The 22,653-nt window shown below is 42.4% G+C and overlaps 1 protein-coding gene across 1 annotated transcript in view; it reads right to left on the minus strand.

Annotated features, from left to right (window-relative positions):
* Positions 1–22,653, minus strand: part of DNAI3 (dynein axonemal intermediate chain 3) — a 35,760-nt gene that overhangs the window by 7,276 nt on the left and 5,831 nt on the right. The window contains exons 5-18 of the mRNA XM_084851632.1: positions 22,483–22,629; positions 21,121–21,320; positions 20,413–20,529; positions 19,367–19,557; positions 17,205–17,329; positions 16,981–17,070; positions 14,725–14,814; positions 13,611–13,739; positions 11,848–11,921; positions 9,812–9,959; positions 5,912–5,999; positions 4,399–4,529; positions 1,503–1,566; positions 626–756 (exon numbers count right to left, since the gene is read on the minus strand). Coding sequence (XP_084707758.1) covers positions 626–756; positions 1,503–1,566; positions 4,399–4,529; positions 5,912–5,999; positions 9,812–9,959; positions 11,848–11,921; positions 13,611–13,739; positions 14,725–14,814; positions 16,981–17,070; positions 17,205–17,329; positions 19,367–19,557; positions 20,413–20,529; positions 21,121–21,320; positions 22,483–22,629 — 1,725 coding nt within the window. The remainder of the gene's footprint in view (positions 1–625; positions 757–1,502; positions 1,567–4,398; positions 4,530–5,911; positions 6,000–9,811; positions 9,960–11,847; positions 11,922–13,610; positions 13,740–14,724; positions 14,815–16,980; positions 17,071–17,204; positions 17,330–19,366; positions 19,558–20,412; positions 20,530–21,120; positions 21,321–22,482; positions 22,630–22,653) is intronic.

A 22,653-nucleotide genomic window follows, 5' to 3' on the forward strand; every position in this document is an offset into this window, starting at 1 on the left:
AAAAAAATCTGAAGACCAGCCCGGGAACAGTGGGATTTGGCTCCCACCCTATGCTCACTTTGGTGAAAATGCACTCTGTAAAGAACAAAGTGCTGTCCACAAACAACAGCTAGCCAAGGATAACAAAAGAGGAAGGGCAGATGGATCCCACATCTTATTAGACCCTTCCAGGTGTTTTGTTTCAGGACTCCAATCACAGTGCTCTCCAGGAATGTCAGCTCCTCAGCTGGCAAGGATAAAGCACTCCACACGAGTAAGCAAGGGAGGGGATTACCAGGGCAGGGTAGCCCATAACTTGAACTAGGATTCTTGAACATCTTCTATCCATCTCCTGTAAGCATCCCCGAAATATACAAATCACTCAAACAGCCATGGCCACAATTCTTTCTGGAAGATGAGAACCTGTGTGCTGGCTAAACAACCCATCATACTCCCCATAAATACTATCCAGCTATGAAGAGAAATATTTAAACAAGTCAGTGTTCCCCTGATGAAGAACTGTTCTTACGATTCAAAACACGTTGCCACTTAACTGTTTCTTCCACCTCTCTGAATTGTCTTGTGCTATATTTGGAATGGATTTGTGACTTCTTTCTTTGGAACTTCTGATTCCAGAGGAACATACCATAACACCTTCTTTCCATATTGCAAAATTCCAGCCTCCAACTGTGAGAATTATGTCTTTGAAAAATGGAGACCTCTGTACGGAGTGGACAAGTCCATCATGGATAGTGTGTATGTTGGTTGGCTTCTGGCCTTAATGAAAGAGAGAGAGAGAGAGAGCAAGAGAGAGAGAGGCAAACTATTTTGTACATCCGTACATTTGTCTCATCTTCACATTTTATTCAGTTGTTGCAAGATGCTGAACAGTGTTGGTGAGTTTCCTCTCCTGGTCCTTTAGAGGGCTCAGGATGAAGAGTTCTCCTTCTACCCTCACCAAGAAAGAGGCAAAGAGCAGTCAAGTATACCTCTATTCCTCTTAATGTTTCCTATCATGAGTGATGCAGTTGAGGACTCATTGTCTTGGGTAAGACTACTGTAAAATGTCCTTTATGCACAGTTTTAGCCCATGGTTTGTGACATTTTCATTAGGATCATATCGATTTGAACACTTGAATTCCTATAAGACAGCCTTCCCTAACCCGGTACCTTTCAGATTTTTTGGACTACATCTCCCAGCATTCCTACCATTGGCCATGATGCTGGGTGTGATGGGATCTGAAGTTCAAAAATTTGGAGGGCACCAGATTGGGGAAAGCTGCTATAAGAGATGTTTTCAATATTATTAATTTCACACATGCACACACACACACAACTCTATACTTTCTACCTTGCTAAGTCCAATTCAGTCAAGTAATTAAACACTCATTCAAGAAGTTGTGTACAATTTTTACAGAATTCAAAGCATCTGTGGTGTGTTAAGTCTTAGTCTTTGGCTATAAAAAAGTTACTACCCATGTCCCACAGCAATCTCGGTCCAGGCTGAGAAATTTAAAACATACTAAGCAGTCTTCCTGAGTCACCATCTCTTTCCATCTTCCAATCTGAACAAAGAACTTCACCATCCTGTAATGCCACAAAAAAATGTAATAAATCTGGACAGCAGGAGGTTAGCCGAAATATTGGCCACAATTTTTAAAAGTAAAAATCAAAGTCAAACATTAATCTCTTTTGAAGTTTAGAAAAGTGCTTGCAAAATGGAAATTACTTCCTGCATTGTGTCTGCACTTAGATGCATTTGAGCTGAAAACTATGAGAATGCAGAACTATTGGTTGGTTTAAAAGACACTTTAAAAATGTTCTTTATGATGTGATCTTTTTCTTTAAGTTTAGCTAATGAATTTTTGGCACTGACACCCTGTGTTTATGGGCCAAGAGACAAAGCTAGACAAAGAAACTATTTATACAGTTTTCTGTTTTGTTTGGAAACCGGGGTGAGGGGTGGGAATACTGAGCAGAAGTGCTAATTCAGAATAAAGCACAAGATCATAAGCAGCTGCTTTGTGGACTGGAATGGAAGCTCCACTGTTTTAACCCTAATGGGGAGTCTTTTCACTTGGGATAGATCCTCAACGCCTCACAGGCTTTTAAACCTGCTAGTTTATTTACTTCTGCCTTTGAGAAGTCACATTTTCTAAATGGTTTAAAAAAGGACTTACTGTTTATAGAGCTTTATAAAGCAACAACAGAAAAATATAAGTCCATGCCCCAGTGAACTTACAATCTACAGCAGGGAGTTGGGAGGAAGGAGAGAATAAATGGAGGGGGAGAAAGCTGAAATACAAGCTAATGCAGTTATCTATACTTTAGCTCCATTTACAGCACAATCCTACACTTTCTCATTAAGTTCAATGGGATAGGTGTGCATAAGATTGTGCTGTTAGAGTAAGGGATAAGAGTTTAGCTAAAAGCTTTCTGGAAGAGGTGGGTTTTGAAAGAAGAAAGAGAGCTGACCCAATTAAAAAAAATGTAATATTCTTCCTTACTAATTATTTGCATTATGATCATAATAGTATGGGTTACACTTGAGGAAGATTTTCAATTTGTTATAGAGAGTGATGCTAGCAAGAACAGGCTTTAAACCTGGAGGATGGTGAAAAAATAGAAGGGTTTAAAACTTGGAAGTTCACAGAACGTTTTTCACTATGATTCCTCCTGTGTGACATTTGTGCAACTGGTGCCTCGATTTGGTCCAGTTACTCTAAATGTTCATGTAATGGAGAAACTCTATTGGATTCCTTTTGACCTCTGGCAGGACTGCTGTCTGCCATAGTTCTGATCCAGATGTGAGTGAGTGGGTGCTGATTCTTAGTAACGTCCTAAGAGCTATCTCGGCAAACTTCCAACAAGGCAGACCAGATTAGAGGAGTTAGAATTATTCCTACCATTTGAAATCCACACTAGTATTTTATTAAGCCAAATCAAAGGTCACATCTTGCCTGATGAAGAGATCTGGAGATCTTGTAAGCTTGCACATTTTTGTGACCTTTGAGTTGGCCTAATGGCACTAATATGAATTTTGGATTCTTTTCTTATGGCCAACATGGCTACCATTGCTTTTTCTTCCCTTTTGGTTTCTTTGCTAATTTGCCTGTATTTGTTGATGCTTTATCTCTCTCTATGTTCACCAATAAACATACATGTTTGGGTTAAAAGGCTGTCTAAATGGGTTTGGTTTTACCATCAGTAACAACCACACATTTCTCAGGTCAGCATTCCCCAACCTGGTGACCTCTGGATATGTTGGTGTACAACACATCTGATGGGTGCCAGGTTGGGCAAGATTGCCTTAGGGTGCAATCCTATGAGTTGCACCGTCGCAAGATGGAAGCCTCTGAACTCGGAGGCTTCTGTGTATCCAGTGCCCTGCCGGGATGATGGCAGCAGTGCAGGAGGAGTGGTGGAGGCGATCTTCCCTTCCCTGTCCCCTGATCGTTGCATTTTTCTCTAGACAGGCTTTTTTGCCATGTAGCAACGATGCTTCAGATGGGGAGGAAAGGAGGCTGGAAGAGGCTTAGGACAGCTCATATCCTGGCCTCTCCGGTCTCCTCCCCTCCCCACCCGAACACCCCCCCTTTCCCCCTCTCTGAGGTCAATTTTTCCCACCGCAGAAGCCAGACAGCGCAGTTCTTTCCACGCCAGCTGTGAGGGGGTTGGGAAGAGGGGTCTCCAACTCTGCTTTCCAAGATTGGAGTGCTTTCTCCAACCTCGGAGGGGGGAATCACCACTATCCTACGGCCCCTCAGACCATAGGATTCCTCCCTTAAATGCTCAAGTAACATTACTGGCCTGGACAGGAGTAGATGGAGTGGAAGCAGAGAGCTGTACCTAGGATGTACTTTGGGGGCAATTACTCCAAAGGTGATCCTTACCTTGGGAGAGAAGTAGCCCACTGGGGTTTGGGGACAGTGAACTCATGCTGTGGTAAGACCCAGAGAGGGAGTTTTTAGTCAGAGATCACAGGACCCTGGGTAAAAGGGGTTGGCTCAACTCCACTGGTTAGCCGATTTCTGACAGCTCATTTCCAAGGTGATGCTAAGAGTGCTTCCAAACTGAGGGCTCCTTCTGCTAACTATCCAAAAGCATTGTGCAGCAATTCCATCTTTTTTCCCTTAACAGATTTTCCATAGAAAGGAAAAACAGTGACGAAGCAGTGGGAAAACATGGGAGAGCTACGAGCGGAAGACACCACCTGGAGCCCCCATAAAATTCTGTGAGTGAGGCAGGGTGATCGTGTAATAAAAGCCTGATCAGGAGGCACCCTAACTGTCGATAAGAAACCATCGATCCGTTCATAAAGTAGACTGTAATAGATTCACATAGATCTATTATCCTGCATTCTCCAGGTCTTATCTCTCCTGTTGTTAACAATAATTTACAATCAAAAGGCCAACTTACTTCAGTCCCAACAAAAAAACTGCTGGTGATATTTTCTAGTAGCTTAAGAGGTTTCATTGATGTGGCCTGTATTTCGCTATATGGCAGCTTTTCTGTCGGTGCCTCTGGTCTGATCTGTGGTTGCGTCTTGTCTTTAAAAGAATTTTTTAAAATTACTAAAATGCAAAAGCTATGGAATCAAATACCTTACCTTGTTTACCAAAGTAGGTAAGCAAGTGGAGCAGGGCAGGAGGGAGAGATTTTTCAACTGTATATGTGGACTGTTAACTAATCCACTTTTCCTTCTGCCTGATAAAGAGCTCTGCGCAAACTGGAATCTTCCACACTCCTGCTAACACACTATTACCCTTTATCACTTATTTTGCTAATGCTAAGCACAGCAATTACCTTTAAGTGTTCCCATTCATGAGTGGCTTTCATCCACTAGCCTAAGGTTCCAACACTTCAAACTTTCCCATTTTAAATTTAATTGTCCTTCAATTGGATAGGAGTATAGTCTGAAGGGATTGCTAACAATTCTCAATTAGAAACCCATGGGTCCCCTCACTTGCTTATATTTCTTAGCATTTCTTGATATATCTATCTATCTATCTATCTATCTATCTATCTATCTATCTATCTATCTGTTTTAGATTATGGAGTAGTATCCAAGGTTAGTCCTATACAGAGTAGACCCAATGAAATGAATGGGACAAGTTAGTTCGTTTCAATGGGCCTACTCTATATGGGTCTAACATTGGATACTGTCCATGGTGAGTATTCATGCTTCCCATGGTGACATGCCCCATGGGAAGTATGAATGGCATTAAATAGAGTGCCCTGTCTGCTGACTATAGCACTCGCAAGCACACATTTTACTGGTATAAAGCAGAGGACAAAATACTGATGGCACCCAAGAAGCTGAACAGAATGATGGCAGAAACTTTTGAGCATCTCTACACCAGCCTAAAATCCCACATTTAAAATGGGTCTTTCTGCTTCCGTTTTAAATGCAGGATCATGACAGACTCCCTGTACGTGTGCTTCCTTCCCCACCCCCCACCCTTTCCCCCCTTATCTGAGCCTTCCATATGTTTCATTATACAGCTGCTAGATGGCAGTGATGTCTAGCTCCTCTTATTGTGGTGTTTCCTTTTTCATGAGGGAACTCAAGAGCTGTAATTTGATAGCTCATTATCTCTGATCTTTAAAAATATGGAATACAGGTCAGTTTGCCCGGGAGATGCCCTGGAGGTTGATGACATCATCTAAAGGACCTGCAAACTCCCATGAGTAACCAATCTCAATAGCAGGATAAAAGCTTCATGTGAAGAAGCCCTTTAACTGAAACCTCGTTTTGTATATTCAGAAGGATTCAACTGATGTTGGATTATCTGTTAGGAAACCATGTGGTACACACTGGGAAAGTTTTCTTTCTTCTGGGGGTTGCTATTTTTTCTGCTACACACATTTGAAACATGCTAATGATTGAGATACATTTCCCCAAAACATATAATGTAAAAAATATTATTACCTTGAATTTTGGTATGATAGTGCTCTTCTCTGAGGCTAACTTTTGTCGGACTGTACTCTGCACCTGTATCTGTCTTGGGCAGGTTTACCTATTTTAGGGTGTAAAGAGCATTTGATAATACAGTTCATGAAAACCTGATGTGGCTACATCGCTTTTAGACTGCCTTCTCCAACTTGGTGCCCTCCAAATGTGCTGGACTGCAGCTCCCATCATTCCCAGCCAAAATGGGAGTTATAGTCGAATACATCCAGAGAGTACCCCACTGAGGAAGGCTGCTTTAGATGGGTAGACCGCCTTTTTGGTCACATTTCATGATTCTGAGAAATGAGGTCAGAAGCATTATTTACGCTACACAGTGCTTTAAAAAACTGTTTGGGTTACAAATATAGGATGCAATGCAGCCAAAGTTGTGCGTGCTTTTAAGCACTGGTAACTTCCACTGGATAGAATTCAGCATCTGCTGCGTAAGGCTCCAACTGAAATTAATGGGACTTAAAAGTGCTCACCTTTGGAGAGAATAAGCCCTTCACATTGAGCAATCATGTGGTTACACTTGACTGGGTGTTCTTACTTTTTAATGCCCATGTTTAATTTATTTTTAATTACTTATTTGTTAGGGCATGTTTTAAAACAATGAGAAGGTGAAAACTCTAAGCGCCTCCTGTCAAACCTGATATTACCGACTGATCTAGGATTAGGATTTGTGTGCACTTGACTTACTGCACTTAGGATTGAATTATACATTTAATTATGTATGAAGGACACCAATATCGTTCTGATCGTAAGAGGAAGCCTGCACTGCCTTCCCTTTTTTTGCTGCCTTTGGGAAAGTGAGGTCCAGCAGACAGATGGTCCTAGGAACAGGGAGAACCGGCTCCACACACCTGCTTGGCACAGTGTCAAGGCACATTCTCAGGTGGCTATGTTACCTCCAGAACTGGAGGCAGCAAATCTCTGGATTCCAGTTGCTGGGAAACATACAGCAGGAGAGGTCTGTTGCCCTTGTGTCCTGCTTGTGGGCTTCCCATTGGGGCACCTGGTTAGCCCCTATGGGAGATGGAATACTGGACTAGATAAGCCTTTGGTCTGATCCAGCAGGGCTGTTCTTAAGTTTTCTCTCTAGCAGCCTCGGCTCCCCTGGTAGTAACAATGGGGACAATAGTGACCTGCCTCACACAGGGTTTAGTACTGAACAGGAGTAGGCAGAAGGTAGATCGGAATCTACTGGTAGTTTTCTGGGCGATTTGCAGTATGCTACCATACATTCTTGTTCACATGGACAGTCAACGTAAGGGTATACACATTGTGGTGTACACACAGTGGATTTATGCATTACACTCTTACCAAAGTGGGGAATAGCTATGTCTAAAATGGGCCCTGCTGAAAGGCCTCCCTCATGAAGGCGCCTCCTCCCCCAACTGTCACCCCCAGCAGCCATTCCAGCAGGCTGTGCTGAAGGAGATGACAAGGGGGAACCAGGGCCATCCCACCAGCCCTGCTGAAAGACTTATTTTGCTCCTCTTCCCTCCCCATTCCTTTTTCCTTATGTGTCGTGTCTTTTTAGATTGTAAGCCCATAGGTAAGGACTGTCTTGTTTTAATGATTGTTGACTGAGGGGTGGGATAAAAGTACTTTAAATAAAATAAATACATGAAGCCCCAAAACTTTATTCTTACAGATTTTTTGTTTGCTTGTTCTCAAAACACCCACATGCACATTCATTACAGAAGGGAAAAATTACTTGGTTAGTATCCTCACCCCAGCACATGAGTCAGTATGCTAGTTCTAATAGGCCTAATTGGAAAAGACAGAGAAAGACAGAAGTTGGGGAAATTCGCATTAGCCACATAAGCAGGGGAAGGGGGAATCTATGAAAATAGCAGAGCAGGGGACTGGAAAGCTACACAGCCAGGTCTGGCAAGGCTGGACTGCAGACGTGAAAACAGATAGTGGCTATAATTACCCGACTTCAGAGTAAGAGGAACCCAAAGGACTTTGCTTCCTTGTTGCTTGCAAAAAGTTAGAAAAATGCTGTGGGTACAGACTATCCACGGTCTCCTGGCATTACTCTCAGTTCAAAAATGAGGCAACAGCCTTAAACCACCTAGGGTCTATTAAGCACCAATAGTCCAGGAACAGTCAATGGTTGGCAGAACCAAAGGTGGGCCTGACTCAACTGGTATTTGCAGCAATGATGGGGAGAGCAAAGGGAGGCTAAGCTGTTATTAGGAACCCTAGAGCCCCACAGTTTGGTTAGCAACAGATTTAGATGGAGAGCTTTGCCAATATGGCTTCCAAATAGAATTCAGAGATCATGCATTGCACTTGACACTTTTTGGTAGCTGCATACCTTAAGCTCACGTCTTGACGAACTCTCTTGGAGTTGAAGCTGACAACGCACAGGTAAAGTGCTTGCAAGGCCTTGCAGGTCAAACTGCATTCCTGCAAGTATGGAACCCACCTTTGTGACTCAATGAACACTTTAGCCGGGTTGGTAAAGCTCTCCCTCTAGGCATACAAGGCAACTGATTTCTCTGGGCAAATGTGACAATAAGGTGGTTCAATTGGAAAGGGCAAGAAGAAACTCTGGCCCAGGAAACATGGGACAGACACCAGAGTGGAAGAGAGAATTGTGCTAGAACAATGTCATGAGGAGCTATATAAAAGCCAATCAGATCCTGGGATATTCTCAAACCTGAGACACACCAGCATGAGGGATGCCCAAACAGAGGGAATGAACACTGATTGCCTGAACTCCATGGCAGTTAGAGGCTTTGAAACAAAGGGTACAAAGGGTGGTTCACCCAAGGAGGTTGGACCCCCAAAGGGTCAAAACAACATAGGAACATAGGGAGCTGCCTTATCCCGAGTCAGACCCTTGGTCCATCTAGCCCAGTATTGTCAACACTGCCTGGCGGCAGCAGCTCCAGTGTTCCAGGCAGGAGTCTTTCCTGCACTACCTGCAGATGCCAGGGATCGAACATGGGACTTTCAGCAGGCAAAGCAGATGCTCTGCCACTGAGCTACAGCCCCAAACACTACTTTGGTTCTGGGGAATGAATAGAAAGTTCATGGGCGTTCCTTGCTCCTTGATTAGTTTTATTTCTAGCTTGCTAAATAGAGTAGCATAGCAAGATATTCAAAACAAAAGGTGTCATCAAGAGTACTCAGGTACTGCTTGTCCTTGCTGACCTGGGGACACTTCAGGATTGGACCAATTTTCCTGCCAGGACTTTTGACTGGCTAATTGAAAGCTACCTTGTGGGTTAGTCATTGGGTGGTGGCAAGGCATTTGCACATTTCCACAGTTTAGGGAGGAACACCTTATAACATAGTCTTCCCCAACCTGGTGCCCTCTAACACAAAATGACCATTGGATACAACCATATCTAACTGCCTCCACTGTTCAAGGCTGATCTATTTGCAGATAAAGTTTTCTATATTCAAGGCTGATCTATTTGCAGATAAAGTTTTCTATATGGGGATCAGCCCCCCTTCATATGGAAATGGCTGCCGCAAAAGGGGGGGGGAGTCCCCCTTCATCCAACAGAACACCGTTTCACACATGCTGCCCACACTGCCTGACAGATGATCAACACTATCAGCTCCAGCAATGCCAATCACTTCTTATAGGGGATGGGGAGAGGGGGAGTCCAGACTCTATGAGACACGCCCTGTCCCAGACCTCCCGGCAGGTGATGAGATCCAAGAACCGTAATTCCTTAGGTCAGCCTTCCCCAACCTGGTGCCCTCCCAGCCAGTATGGCCATTGGCCATGCTTGCTGGGAATTATGGGAGTTGTGGTTCAACACATCGGGAGGGCACCAAGTTGGGGAAAGCTGCTCCAGTCACACCATCAATACCTCTTGACTGCTCTCCCGAGTCTTTGCAGTACTGTACCTTAATGAGAGGCCTCCACGAAAGATCTAGGTGTTTGAAGGTAGTCGGCACATCAGGCGGGGCTGCAATGATCTTATCCTCCTTCTTCTTCTCAGTTGAAGGTTGGAGAGCAGGCCTGTGGGCCCGGAGATCCCAGAAGTATATTGTGCTGCAGAGGAAGGGTAGCCAATCAGTGAGGGAGGCTTCACCGTATCCAAACATTTCTATTAGATGAGCAGATATAGCAGAAAAAGATCGCCCTCTGGCTGTGTTATGGCCATCTGGATTACAAAGTCCCACAAATGGAGATCATGGGGAGTAAAGCCGGGGGGCCCCTGGGGTGCTTGTAAGAAACGTGCTTTGTAAAACTCAGTAAAATGGCCCATGTAAGGAACTGCGGCATTTACTGAGGTTAAAAAAGTGAAACATAAAAATAAAACTCCAAAATCTATTGACCAATCTACAATAAGGGGGAAACAATCTTTACTCTTCCTTATCAAGCCCATGGTGGTTTGGCAAACAGGACAGGTGGGCTGAGTCCGGCTTGGGGAAATCTCAAATTCTGATTTTGAGAGTGTGGAGCAAAGTGATGGTAAGCCTGTCCTTGCAGCTCCTGCTCAGCTGGCTACTCTGAATGCTGGTGGGAGGTAGAGGCGCCCCTCTGCCACATCTCCCTTTTCCAAGATTCTCAACAGGAGGAGGACTCAAATCAAGATACCATAGAGCTAAAACTTGCAGATAGCATTTTTGGAACACCTCAGTTGGTAGTTCAGGACATCAAGATAATCCTCCCTCCCTCCCCCCCACCCGTGTGCATTCGAATCTGAATTAGTAGTTACTACATAAAACAATGGGAAGAAGAAAAAAGGAGTGTGAAAAGGGGAGAAATCAAAGAAACAATGAAGACTGCCGAGGAAGGCTAGGTTGGCTCACTCTTTGCTGTCCTTCTGCCTGCAGGCAAAGACGTTTTTATTCAAGCAAGCCTTTGGGGTGAAAGTTGCTCTGTTGGGTCGGGTGCTATTTTTATTCTGTTATTGTTGTGTTTTTAATGTATTTTTTTATCATTGTTTTAGGGCGCAATCCTATTGGGACAGTCGGTCGCCTCCGAACTCGGAGGCGGCTGACTATCCAATGCAGGGGTGGGCAGAGCACAGAGCGGATCCTCTCCTCTACGCTCCAGCTGCCCTGCATTTGCAGCTAGACAGGCGATTTTGGCTGTCTAGCTGGGGCCGTCAGAGTGGGAGTGGCTGGACAGCACATAGGAAGCATCATAATGACGCTTCTGCGGTCTCCTCCCCTCCCTCCCCCAGGAATGCCCCCTTTTTGCCCACTCCACACTGCCATTACAAGCACAGAGGTGGGGAAGAACTGTGCCGCCTATGAGGGGGTGGGGGAGAGGGCGAGGAGCGCAGTTTCTGAGAACCAAGCTTGGTTCCTAGAAACTGAAAAATCCTATGGCTATCTAGACAGCCTGTCTTATGTCCATGGGATTGCTCTCTTAATCAGTGTTTTATTTAGGTTTTTTTTTAGTTCCTATGATAGTAAGCCACCATGAGTGGTCCCAGGGCATGGTCTGAAGGCACATGAGGCGGCCTCCTTGCTGAAGCTAAGCAGGTTTGGGTCTGGTCAGTGCTTGGAAGGGAGACCCTCTGGGAACCACATGTAGCCACCTTGAGTTCCACAATGGAAGAAAGGTGGGATATAAATGTAATTAATAAATAAATAAAATTTCTTGGTAGGAAGCCAGGGTACACTTCAAATCAATCAATAAATAAGATTGTATCTCAGTGGCCCAGTTTAGATGTCACAATCTCTGTTCAAATAAACCATAGCCCTGATTTGGAGGGAGACTTTAAACCACAACTTCCTAGTTTGATCACATGGAACTGTGATGTAAGAAATCAGGATATCTTCAACAAAGCCAGGAGCATGAGGGGGTGGTGGTGAAGAGGGAACATGTGAGCGCACAGCTCATTCCTGGTTTACCGCACAGATATCATGATATCTGAACTGGGCCTTTGCGTAATAAACCTTAAAAATAAAATAAAAATCGGTACCAGTCTGGTGAACAGGTGACAAGTTGTACACAAACTCCAGCTCTGTTTTCAAAGACAGTGCCCATTCTGTTGAGCTAAGAAAGAGCAAGAAAAATAGCACTTAGTAATAGAAGCTGGAAAGCATCTGTCAGGTTAAATCTGTCAAGTCAATGCTTAATATCAATGCTTTTAAAATGTATCAACAGAACTCAACATTTAGGTAACATGTCATTCAAGCTCAAATTCCAGCATAATGATTGATATAAAATAGCTGCTTTTTTCTGAAATAAAAAGAGGGATAAAAATACTTTGAAATGAATAAATTTTAAAGTCAGAACTTCTCAAGTTCAATATTTCAGATTCGAATTCTAACGCTGCTCAAAATTTAGCCCCACCTTGAGTGCAGAATGAACTCACCAAGGCGCATGCATTTCAATCTGATGTTGAGGGGGTGCATGAGCAGCACGGGCTAAAGCAGTGCTCAAATTAAGGGGGGGCTTATCATTCATGTTGGCTCCTTTAACTACATTTTTAGAAGCCTATTGGGAGGAGCATATTACAGATAAAATTACTAACCACCTCTAATAACTCAAGTGCTAGCCTGAAGATGGTGCACAGCATGGCTTGCCAGATTCAGATGTGCTTTGGAGCACATCCAGTGCAGATCTGACCTTTAAGAAAATACTCTGGTGGCGAAGGTTTATCAGAAGAGTTTTCTGATAGAATCCAAAGGCCTGTGAATGGTTATGCTCCACTGTTACGATTTCTGTTGTTGCCTTTTCCATAGTGGCATGGTGTCATTTTACTATGCAAAATGCCTTTGTTTTTGTTATAATCTTTGTTTTTGTTTCATTACATGTATATCTCGTGCCTTGACAGGAGTTTTGTGCATCCAACCATAGGAGTGAATAGCTTCATCTAGCAAGCAACTGTCAGGGTGATTTATAAATTTTTGCTCTGTTTTGTGTAGCATACAGCCTAAAGGACTGAGTGGTGAAACTCTTCCATAAACAGATTACAGGAGCCCTTGACAAGCCACTCATCCCCAGTGTGCACACCCACATCTGCAATATGGTCTACCTTACAGGGTTGTTTTAAGGAGTATTGAAATAAAGTATGTAAAGTGTTTTGAACATTTGGAAATCAGATAATTTCTTAAGATTCTTCTTTTTGTGCTAGAAATTCCCAGACTTAAAGAGAGCATATTTTGAAAACCTTGTCCAGATGTTATAGCAAGATTATTTCTCATTATCATCACAGAGTAGCACCAGTCATGTCAGAATTATTATTAATACTGCTATTTTGTTGAATAACCAATCATTGTTCTCGGAATACCAACCCACTACAGGACAGCATCAGGTTCAGAAGAGACTGTGATGAAAATGGCATCAAAGGAGCAGACGAGAGAATAAAAACTGCACACTCACATCTGTCTCACACAATGTTTTTCTAAATGGACATAATGGGGGGGAACCCATGTGTGCATCAATATATGCAGTCACATGTGAAAATTGTTGGCATGCTTATTTTGCTGCAGTTATATGTGTATACATCACTTTTCCTTCCACAAATTTATGTGTAGGTACATAAAAATGTCTTATCAGATGTAGAAATAACAGGAATAAATAACACAGAGTTTAATATGCATTGTTTGTTTAGTGAGGTACAGATAATTGTTCCTGCATTGGTCCCAGACAACAATACAGATGTAACTAACAGGTAAGGCAGTAGTTGTAGTTTCTGCATTAGTGGTATAGGTATGAATATTAATAACTGAATCTTACCTCAAATATTTCTGGCAGCCAGTGTATATCTGTTATTACTGATTTATGGCCATATTCTATGGATGAGACCGCGCAGTATCTCACCAGGTGTGGTTCCTTCCCAATCTGTTGCTCCAGCATGAAACTTGGCTAAAATTGAACATCACCCTTTAGTGCTTAGGAAGAAGGCAGTTACCACTTAAAAAAATAACTAGTATATTATTTAACTCTGTTCTGTTAATCAAAACCTCTTTTTGGAAGCTTACAAAGACCAATTAAGTCTGCAGTACAAACTACACAATTAAAAAAGAAAAGATGAGAATGTCCCTCACTCTTTACAGGAACACATGATATACAGATATAATTTCTATGAAAGAGTTTTTTTACTTGCATTCATTTTAGGTTCCAGCACCTCCTATTCTTTTCTCAAGCTTTTCTGATGGACATGCTTTTGGTTTCCACTTCCCATTTGTGTTTTTAAATTATAGTGAATCTTTCTAGATACACCCAGAACAAAATAAGTGCCAAAATTCAGTGATACAACCTGACCTACCTGAGTGCCCCAGATTCTTGGAGTTCAGTACAAACTCAGGGAACAGTGGTTTCTTTAAAAAGAGGTTTGTTAGAATAAGCCAAGATCAAACCATGGTTCAGATTCTGGCTTGTTCTGGAACCACAGTTTAAACAATCTATGGTTCTCCCAACTTAGGACCTAATGGGGAACTGGTATTTGTTGAAAAGCACAAGCGAACGGCACCGATCTTCTCGCAGCACACAAGAGGAAAAGTGGGGAGAACGCAATCCCAAAGTTTGGGCAAGCTTGTACATGTAGCTATCGATATTCACTTATTCAATGGGAATAAGTCCCACTGAAGCGCTGTATAGCATTGCAGTATTAATGTGTCAACTGATCAGTTACTTCTTCCAGCTGACACAAAACTGGGAATTGCTAGTGGCTACATCTGTGCCTTTCTTCCTGCAGGACAGTCATGTCCACACAAATGACTACCCAAGAATGGCCGGGGCTTTGTTCATGCATAGAAGAAAATATCTTGTGCGAATCAGTCCTAAGTTAGCAAAAATTCATTAGGAAATCCATTTTACAGAACGATAAATAGAATCATGAAGTACTAACCATATTAACTGTAGCGCTCTTGCTTCCACCTGTCCCTGACTTTGCGTTTTGTAACCTCTCTTCATATTCTGAAATGTCCCACAGTACAACCTGGGATGAGGAGCAGAGGGTGGGGGGAATAACATGTTACAAGGTCATTATTTCTGTATTTTCTGTTCTTTCTTTCATGAGCCACATGACAAGTGTGAAATATATCTGTTCTACAGAAAGGAGGGCTGCTTGAAGTTACAAAAAGGGATGGGTTTTATAGAAAAAGGAAGGGAGGGATTTTAAAAAGTTCTATGTCTCGAATATTACGGCATCCCACACGATAGCCTGGAGCTCCTGGGGTATTTTTTACTCAGACTAAAACCAGTCCTGAGTTATCCAAGCAAGGGTGTAATATAAAAGTGCAAATAGCTGAGCAGGATGGAGGGTTGATCAGTTGTGGTGAAGTTCACTGTGTATCACATCCTGGAGCACCCAGTTTGGATGTTTTAGTGGTATCACCATGTTAAACTATGCTAGCATGAGGCAAGGAAATGTTCCTTTCCTATGTTTCTTCCTCAGAATCAGAATTTAAATTGTAAGCTCCTTGGGGACAGGAAACTGTCTTTTTGTCTTTTTAAAACTCAGTAAAGCATCAAATATGCTGACAATACTGTCTAAATAACAATAGTTATTATGAACTAGTCTTGCCAATTTCTTTGGATTTTTATTGACATGCATTTGTCCCAACTGCAGAGGGAGGAAATTATGGGCATGAAGAAGAATTACATTCTGACTAAACTACCCCATCTAAGCCCATAAGGATACTAAGAAAGTCCCAGACCACGTGCACACATGTCACTCACAGTGCAACCCTATGTGTGTCTACTCAGAAGCAAGTCCCATTGAGTTCAATGAGGCTTACCCCCAGGTAAGTGAGTACAGGATTGCAGCATCAATCTTCTCTAAGGAAGAGGAGTCTGTCAGGCCCTGTATAGTTGCAGGTAAGGCAAGGCCAAGGGCTGTCTGTGGTTAGCAAGGCCAGGTCTCTTTATTGCTCGCTGACCTGGAAGCTTTTATACGGGTCAGCAAGCATTGCCTGGCCTTCTTTGGCCAATTAGTGCAAGGCGGCTTCCTTGGCTGGTGTGTCTGGTCTAATAATTATAATATCTATAGTGCCTCTAAAACTATAATTAGTTTAAAGGGACAAACTGTCCATAGGCTGAGAGTCTAACGAGAGATGGGTGCTGGTGCACAGTATGAATCCTGCCTGCTGTCCCTCAGGATGCCAGTTCAAGACCCACTGAGACCCACTGACAGAGGGTGCTTCCAAATGAGGCTTTTATCATGCCATCATCCTGCCTCATATATAGAATTTTGGGGGAAGGGTGTTTTCAGATTACATCATCATCCACTCATAACCCTCCCATATTTTCCCAACATTTCTTCCATCTTTTACCTTACTGCAGAAAATCTGTTAAGGGGAAAAAAAGACAGAATTGCTGCCCAGTGCCTTCTGATCGGTCCCTCTGTCTGGAAGCTCCCACAATCAGGCAACTAAGCCAACTAGGAACCAGTCTAATAGGCAAGGCATGGAGAGGCTGGGGCTCCACAGCTCGCTAAGGGTGCCTCCACATGGGGCTTTTATCCTGTGATTGAGATTGGTTACTCACAGAAGTTTGTGGGTCCTTTACATGATGTTGTCAAACTCCAGGGTGTCTCCTGTGCTAAATGACCTTTATCCCATTTTTTAAAAGGTTGGAGATAATGAACTGTCAAATTACAGCACTGAGTTCCCTCATGAAAAGAGGGAAATCCGGTAATAAGAGGAGCTAGACTACACCACCATCTAGTGGCTGTATAATGAAACATATAGAACACATAGATAAGGGGGAAAGCAGGAGGAAGGGGGGAAGAGAAGCTCATGTAAAGGGAGCCGGTTGTGATCCTGCATTTAAAACGGAGGTGGTGTAGAAATGCTCTAAGTGTGACCAACCTTATCTGTGGTGGGCATGTAGCAGGGAGTCTCTGGCCTCTTAGCAGAGCTCCTTAAGAGCCTGAGGGATACTGTGGCTAGGCATGTTAATACCAGCTCCAACAGAAGGAGCTGTTTGTTAAGCTTAACACATAATTAACCTGTTCCATTGATTTCAGTGGGCCTACTCTAAGCCTAGATCCAACCCAATTTGTTCTACAACTCTAGTGTCGAAAAGTTATGTGGAAAATGCAAACACGTAACAGAATGTTGGCCTGAAAGAGAGAAAGAAAAGGTATGTGCACATCCTTTACCTGTCCATTCATACAGCCTCCTGCAATGATGTTGGAATCGCTTGGAGAAAATTGAAAGCAGTAGATATCTTCAGGGCACTCCAGCATGAGCTAGAAAACATATTTATCAAGATGAAGGGGAGGGCGGGAGAGGAAACATATCAGATCTGAGCAGTCTTATGTTGAAATGATTGCTTCTTTGTTGTTTAAACGTTTCAGAAACATTAGAGTCTTTTTTTAAATACCTGAGGGTGAATAGGGTCTGCAAAGCTCCAGAACAGAATGGGTGCTTTCCACAAGAGCAATTTACCAGACTGCTGCACTCGTTCCTCATAAGAAAGTCGCTCCGTTACAGCCACCACGATAATCCCTGATTGAAGACAAATACAATTCCACCTTCCACAATGGGAAAGATTTGTGTTCTTTTTAAAAGGGCCACATCCGGACTCAGTCCCCACTGGCTACTGTCAGAAATGGCTATAAGAATTACCAAAGTGTGTTTTGGAAGAGTTGCAAACCCTAAGCTAATGACCATCACTGCTTCTCATAGCAGTGTATTCCAAAACTGAAGGATACATTCAGTGAAGGGGTGTTTTCTTTTGTCTGTTCTGTGAATGAACTTCATTGGGTTATTCTGAGTTCTAATATGTTAGAGGTTGGCTAGGGGCAGGGGAGAGAACTCTTTCTACTCTTCCCACATTATTGCTATATATTCGCCACCCCCAAGAGGAGTGTTCCTGTTCAGGGGGCCAGCCAGCCTGTAACAGGCCTCTCACAGGAGGAGGGGGAAAGGACAACTTTTTTTTCTTTCTCACCCCACCCCTGGATGCCTTTCCTTGTTGTGGGAATAGGAACAGGGCCATTGCTAGGCCTGAGCCCAAATCTATTTCCCAGAGCCCAGAGCCCCCATTCATGTCAATGGAAAGTTTTTTCTCAGCTTAATTGCCATACTGGAGGTGATTTTTAAGGAGAATTGCAATTGAGAAATGAAGGGTTAATCCTCACATACTGCAATCTTTCCAATCTTCCCTGCATGGCAATGAAGCTCAGAAAAAAGTACTTCCATTGATGCCAATGGGACTGGTTTTTAGAAGGATCACAGCCGGGGAGGGAAGGGTTACCTTTCCCCTCCCTGCATGCTGTGGCCCCCCCAAATCATACCCCCAGCAATGAAGCCTGGAAGTCTGCACCCTAATCTTTTAAGTGCCTGCAACGTCCCTGAAATATCCTGTTAAAATGCAGGCAGGGGAGTTTTTTTAAACATCCTGTCATGCATCCCTTGAACCCTAATCCCTCTTTTCCAGAATACTTACTGTAAACTATTAAAGGCTTGAGCAAGCCAACTTCTTCTTCCCCTCAATCTCAGTTTCCTCTTCTTCCCCTCTAAATGGAGGCCTTAACAATCCATGTGTCCCAGAAGCTTCCACATCCTTGTCAGGCTGGGTTTGGGTAATTAAAATGTTCATTTTCTCTTAGTTTACAAACACACATACTGCTGCATACCTAGGGGGTCCCCCAAGTATGTAGAAACCACCATTTTATTTTTGGGTGGCCCCTTTTTGCTTCCAAACTGACAGGCACTCAACCACCTGAGTTTACTATTAGAGAGAACATGTATGACCAGCAACAAAATGTTGCTATGTGGAGTGTTCCTGTTCAGGCAGCCAGTCAGCCTCTCCAGGATTCTTCCAGGATACTCCCCCATTCTATTTTCCCTTCCCCTTGGTTTTCTGTGCCCTTCCAATAAATACTCATCACTCTGTGACCACTGAGCATACTCAATCCTTAATGGATTTTTTTGGCAAACTGTTTTGCCCTGTTGGGTTTTTCCCTAAATATTTTCTGTACTCCTTGATGTTCCCCTAACCATTCTACGTCCTCCTCCTTGTTTCTCAGAGGACCAGTTTTTATACAATCCTGTTTGCACTCACCAGCTGAGTTTACTATTAGATGCAGTGATGATTTTATAAGCCATCCTCATGTCCCCACTTGGTTGTTTTTTCTGTAATCTAAAAGTGCCAACTGTTTTAGCCTTTTTTCATAGGAAAGTTGGTCCTACAAAGCTGAAGGAGCCAACAGACTTCGTTATACACAGCTTCAGTGTAACATGTCATTTACCCCTTACAGATAATGGAAATGAGGCAGGAACCTGCAGTTATAATACTTGTATTTCACTTTAACTTCTTACATCACAACTACAACCTGCCTAGAGGTGAGATAACCTTCCTAGGAAAACGACTGTTATGTGTTAGAATATACAACAGCTTTGCTCATCTCATTTCCTTTTCATGACACACAGATTGTTCTGAGGAAGGCCAATAAACTGGTGTAGTTGTTAATCTTTAAAGATTTCAAAACACACCTCACGATGTGTCTAACCATGAACTGAACATTCTGTAAACTTTACCGTAAATGGTTGGGTGCCAGCAAATGCAGCTGACCGTTCTGTCCTTGAGATAATGCAGGTCTGTAAATGACTGATATTCCTTAAGGGAAACATCTGATTTGCCCGCAAAGCCACTTTCATCTTCCGCAAGGGCTTTCCAGTCATCATAAAAGGCATCCATTATTTCGTTTTGCTGGAGTGCAACTTCAACTCTGTTGGAAGGGGAAATTAAAAAGACAAATCAAGTGCAACTTCTCAAATCACAGCATGCCATAAGTTTATTATAAGTTTAAAAGCGTTACTGCCACTGCAGCAAACACTGTGTTCTATGACTTTGTGCTGAGGGAGCTTTTGGCACATCCTATTTTAAGGAAAAGGGTCATGATTCAGAGCATGCAACCCAAAAATCCTCTTGAGGTTCAATCTCTGGCATCTCTGGCATCTCCAAGTAAGACTAGGAAAGACTCCTGCCTGGAATCCTGGAGAGCTGCTGCCAGTCAGTGCAGATAGTACAGAGCTAGCTGGATCAGTGCTTTGACTGATTATTAGGCAGATTCCAATGTTCTTCTAATTACAGGACTTGCTGAGCTAGCACATTTTACGACTAGGCTCTTAAAAGCTTTTAATATGGCGGATCAAAATGTCTTGGAAATATCAAACCCATTTTTTTAAACAATTCACACCATCAAAATAATTTTGCAAGGTTTGCATCACCATCAGTTACTTGTTAAAACAAACAGTCATGTGGCCTTCAAGACTTACTATACATTTTTTAAAATCTCTCTCTCTCTCTCTCTCTCTCTCTGTATTATAATGAGAAAGGAGGGGAAGGTAAACAGGTGAGGGGCAGAGGGAGAGCAACAACAACAAAAAGGCAAAGACAATTTTTTTCTGGCAGAAGCTTCTGTGGACTTGAGCCGTATTCATCAGATGCATGGTAACTTCTTTTAATTAATCATCAGAATGGAAAAAACAGGAAGTTAAGTAGAGTATGTCCTGTTTTATGATTTTGTACAACATCTTGCCTACAGCTCAATTTAGAACTTTTAGAGGAGCATGATACTAACCTTATAGCCACAGACAAGATGAAGTTCTTCAGGTCTTCTGATGACAAATACTTCTCTCTTTCTTTATCTGAAAATTCTCTAGGATAATATTGTGTTGTTGCATTTTTGGGGTAGGTCCTAGGGGAAGTGAAATACACTGGGTTGGATCCAGATTTACGCCAGATCAACTGTGCTGGTGGAAAGTGGACTTCCCTGCCTCCTTCTTCCCATGGCACCCCTCCAGCACCCTGAAAATGCTACAGAGAGACCCAGTTTGCATTATCAAAACAGCCCACTGTGGCTTAAAGCCACAGTGGGCTGCAGTGCATGCTGGGTGGAATTTGTCACAGCGAGCTGCAGCCTGTCATGTCGTGCGAACCTGGGTGGTGGGGTTTGTGCGAGGGTTAAACAGTAACTGGATGGGAGACCACTATGGAATGCCTGGGAATTCCATCAGGAAAGAAAGGTAGGCTATAAATGTAATAGATCAGCCATCCCCACCCTGGTACCCTCTTGATGTTTTGGACTGCAACTCTCATAATTCCATGGTCAATTATGGAAGTTGCAATACAACATATCCTTCAAGTTAGATTTAGACAATAGCGAATGTTGTTTGGTTCTAGGTTACTGCCAATTCAGATAATGAAAGAACTGAATTTGGCTCCAAATTAACAGTGATATCATTTCCCTTCTTATTATTTATAATTTTTAAAGTCTTTTTATACTTACCATTTTGTCTGAGTTCCTGTCTCTTTTTCCACTGGAACTACCTGTGTACCAGTATTTTTCTCAAGTTGCCGAATGGTGAAGTTCTTATCTTGATAAGATGTACATTCCACATAGCCTTGTTTATCAGTTGAAGCATTTCGGTTGTGGAATTTAATCCGAACCCCAAATTCTTTGTGTGGGCGAGAAATCATATATCTAATCTGTAATTTCAGCCGAAATAGTTCTTAGTGGAAGAGTTTTCTTGGAGCAAGGTCAGTTCTAGATGTTATGGGGTGAAATAGCATTGTAGAGTATTGTTCTGTTTTTATTGGTTTGTTTTTAATAATCTAGTTTCATATTTTTGAATGTCCCTCGTCTTGAGCATATGACACAAGGACAACTCAGAAAATGTTAAAATATTAAATAGATCCTTAAGATATCTTATGGCACCTGCATTAAATTTCACAAACAAATTCATATTTAAAATACTCACAATTTCCCACAGAAAGAGCAACAGAACACTCAGGCTGTATATTATGGTTTAAGTCCACAGGGATAAATGAGTCTCATACTAACAAGATTTGTAAGGGCTGGTTTTTTGATGTTACCTGCACACATGTGTAGTATGCAGTAACTTTTCCAATATGTATAAAGCCAGACTATAAAAGAGGGGGAAACCCTCTCTTGTATTGCCCATTCTTATTCTACCACCATGACACAGACTTCCTTAATTAACAGAGCAATCCTATGCATGTTTACTCAGAAGTCAGTCCCAGTGTATTCAGTAGAGCTTATTCCCAGGTAAGAGAGCATAGGATTGCAGTCTGACTCTTTATTGATCTTGTATGTTCAACAAACATCCATCCCATAATGGCATGCAGGCTGACCCACAAAGCCTACATAACTTTAAAGTTATCCATAAAGAGAAGGGGGAAGGAGGGGGGTGGAATGAAAGAAAGAGGGGAGAGCCAAGGGTGGATAAGAGATGCATGTAGGTTATTTCAGTTATCTTGGGATGTTTTTTGTAAAAGAACCAGTTTGTTGGAGTTCTGAAGGGTCTCATCAAAAGCTTCTATGTATTCTGACCAAATTGTCTCAGACATACGTGAAGTCTCTATGGAACATGATATGTATTACCACTCTAGTTTTCTCTGGATAAAATTTACTCTATAAGAGTTAGGCTCATTTTTCTAGATGTTTTCTAATTCTACTCTGTACATGGCTTATGAAACATGGAAGGGCCCTAGCAACCAATTTGGTAATCAAAAGAAATTCACCTTTTCTTATATTTTATAACTTTTTAAAGTAGTATTTTCAATATTGTTATTTAGTGTAGACCTATAAATATTAGTAGAACTGAATATTATCACTTGGCAATCTGACCTTCCTTGTTGATTCTTTAAGTGATTCTTCTTCTATTTCCTTTTCACTTCCAAGTGAGACCCAAGGTTTGCGCACAGGAGGCTTATAGACATATTCTTCTTGGACCCATTCTTTAACCTCTCCTTCTTCTTCTTCTGGCTCTGGAGGCTATCAGGGAAAATATTTACAAAG

This window comes from Heloderma suspectum, chromosome 4 (assembly GCF_057233095.1).
Source record: "Heloderma suspectum isolate Gila_16-S chromosome 4, 16-S_ref, whole genome shotgun sequence".
In the NCBI taxonomy this organism is placed as follows: domain Eukaryota; kingdom Metazoa; phylum Chordata; class Lepidosauria; order Squamata; family Helodermatidae; genus Heloderma; species Heloderma suspectum.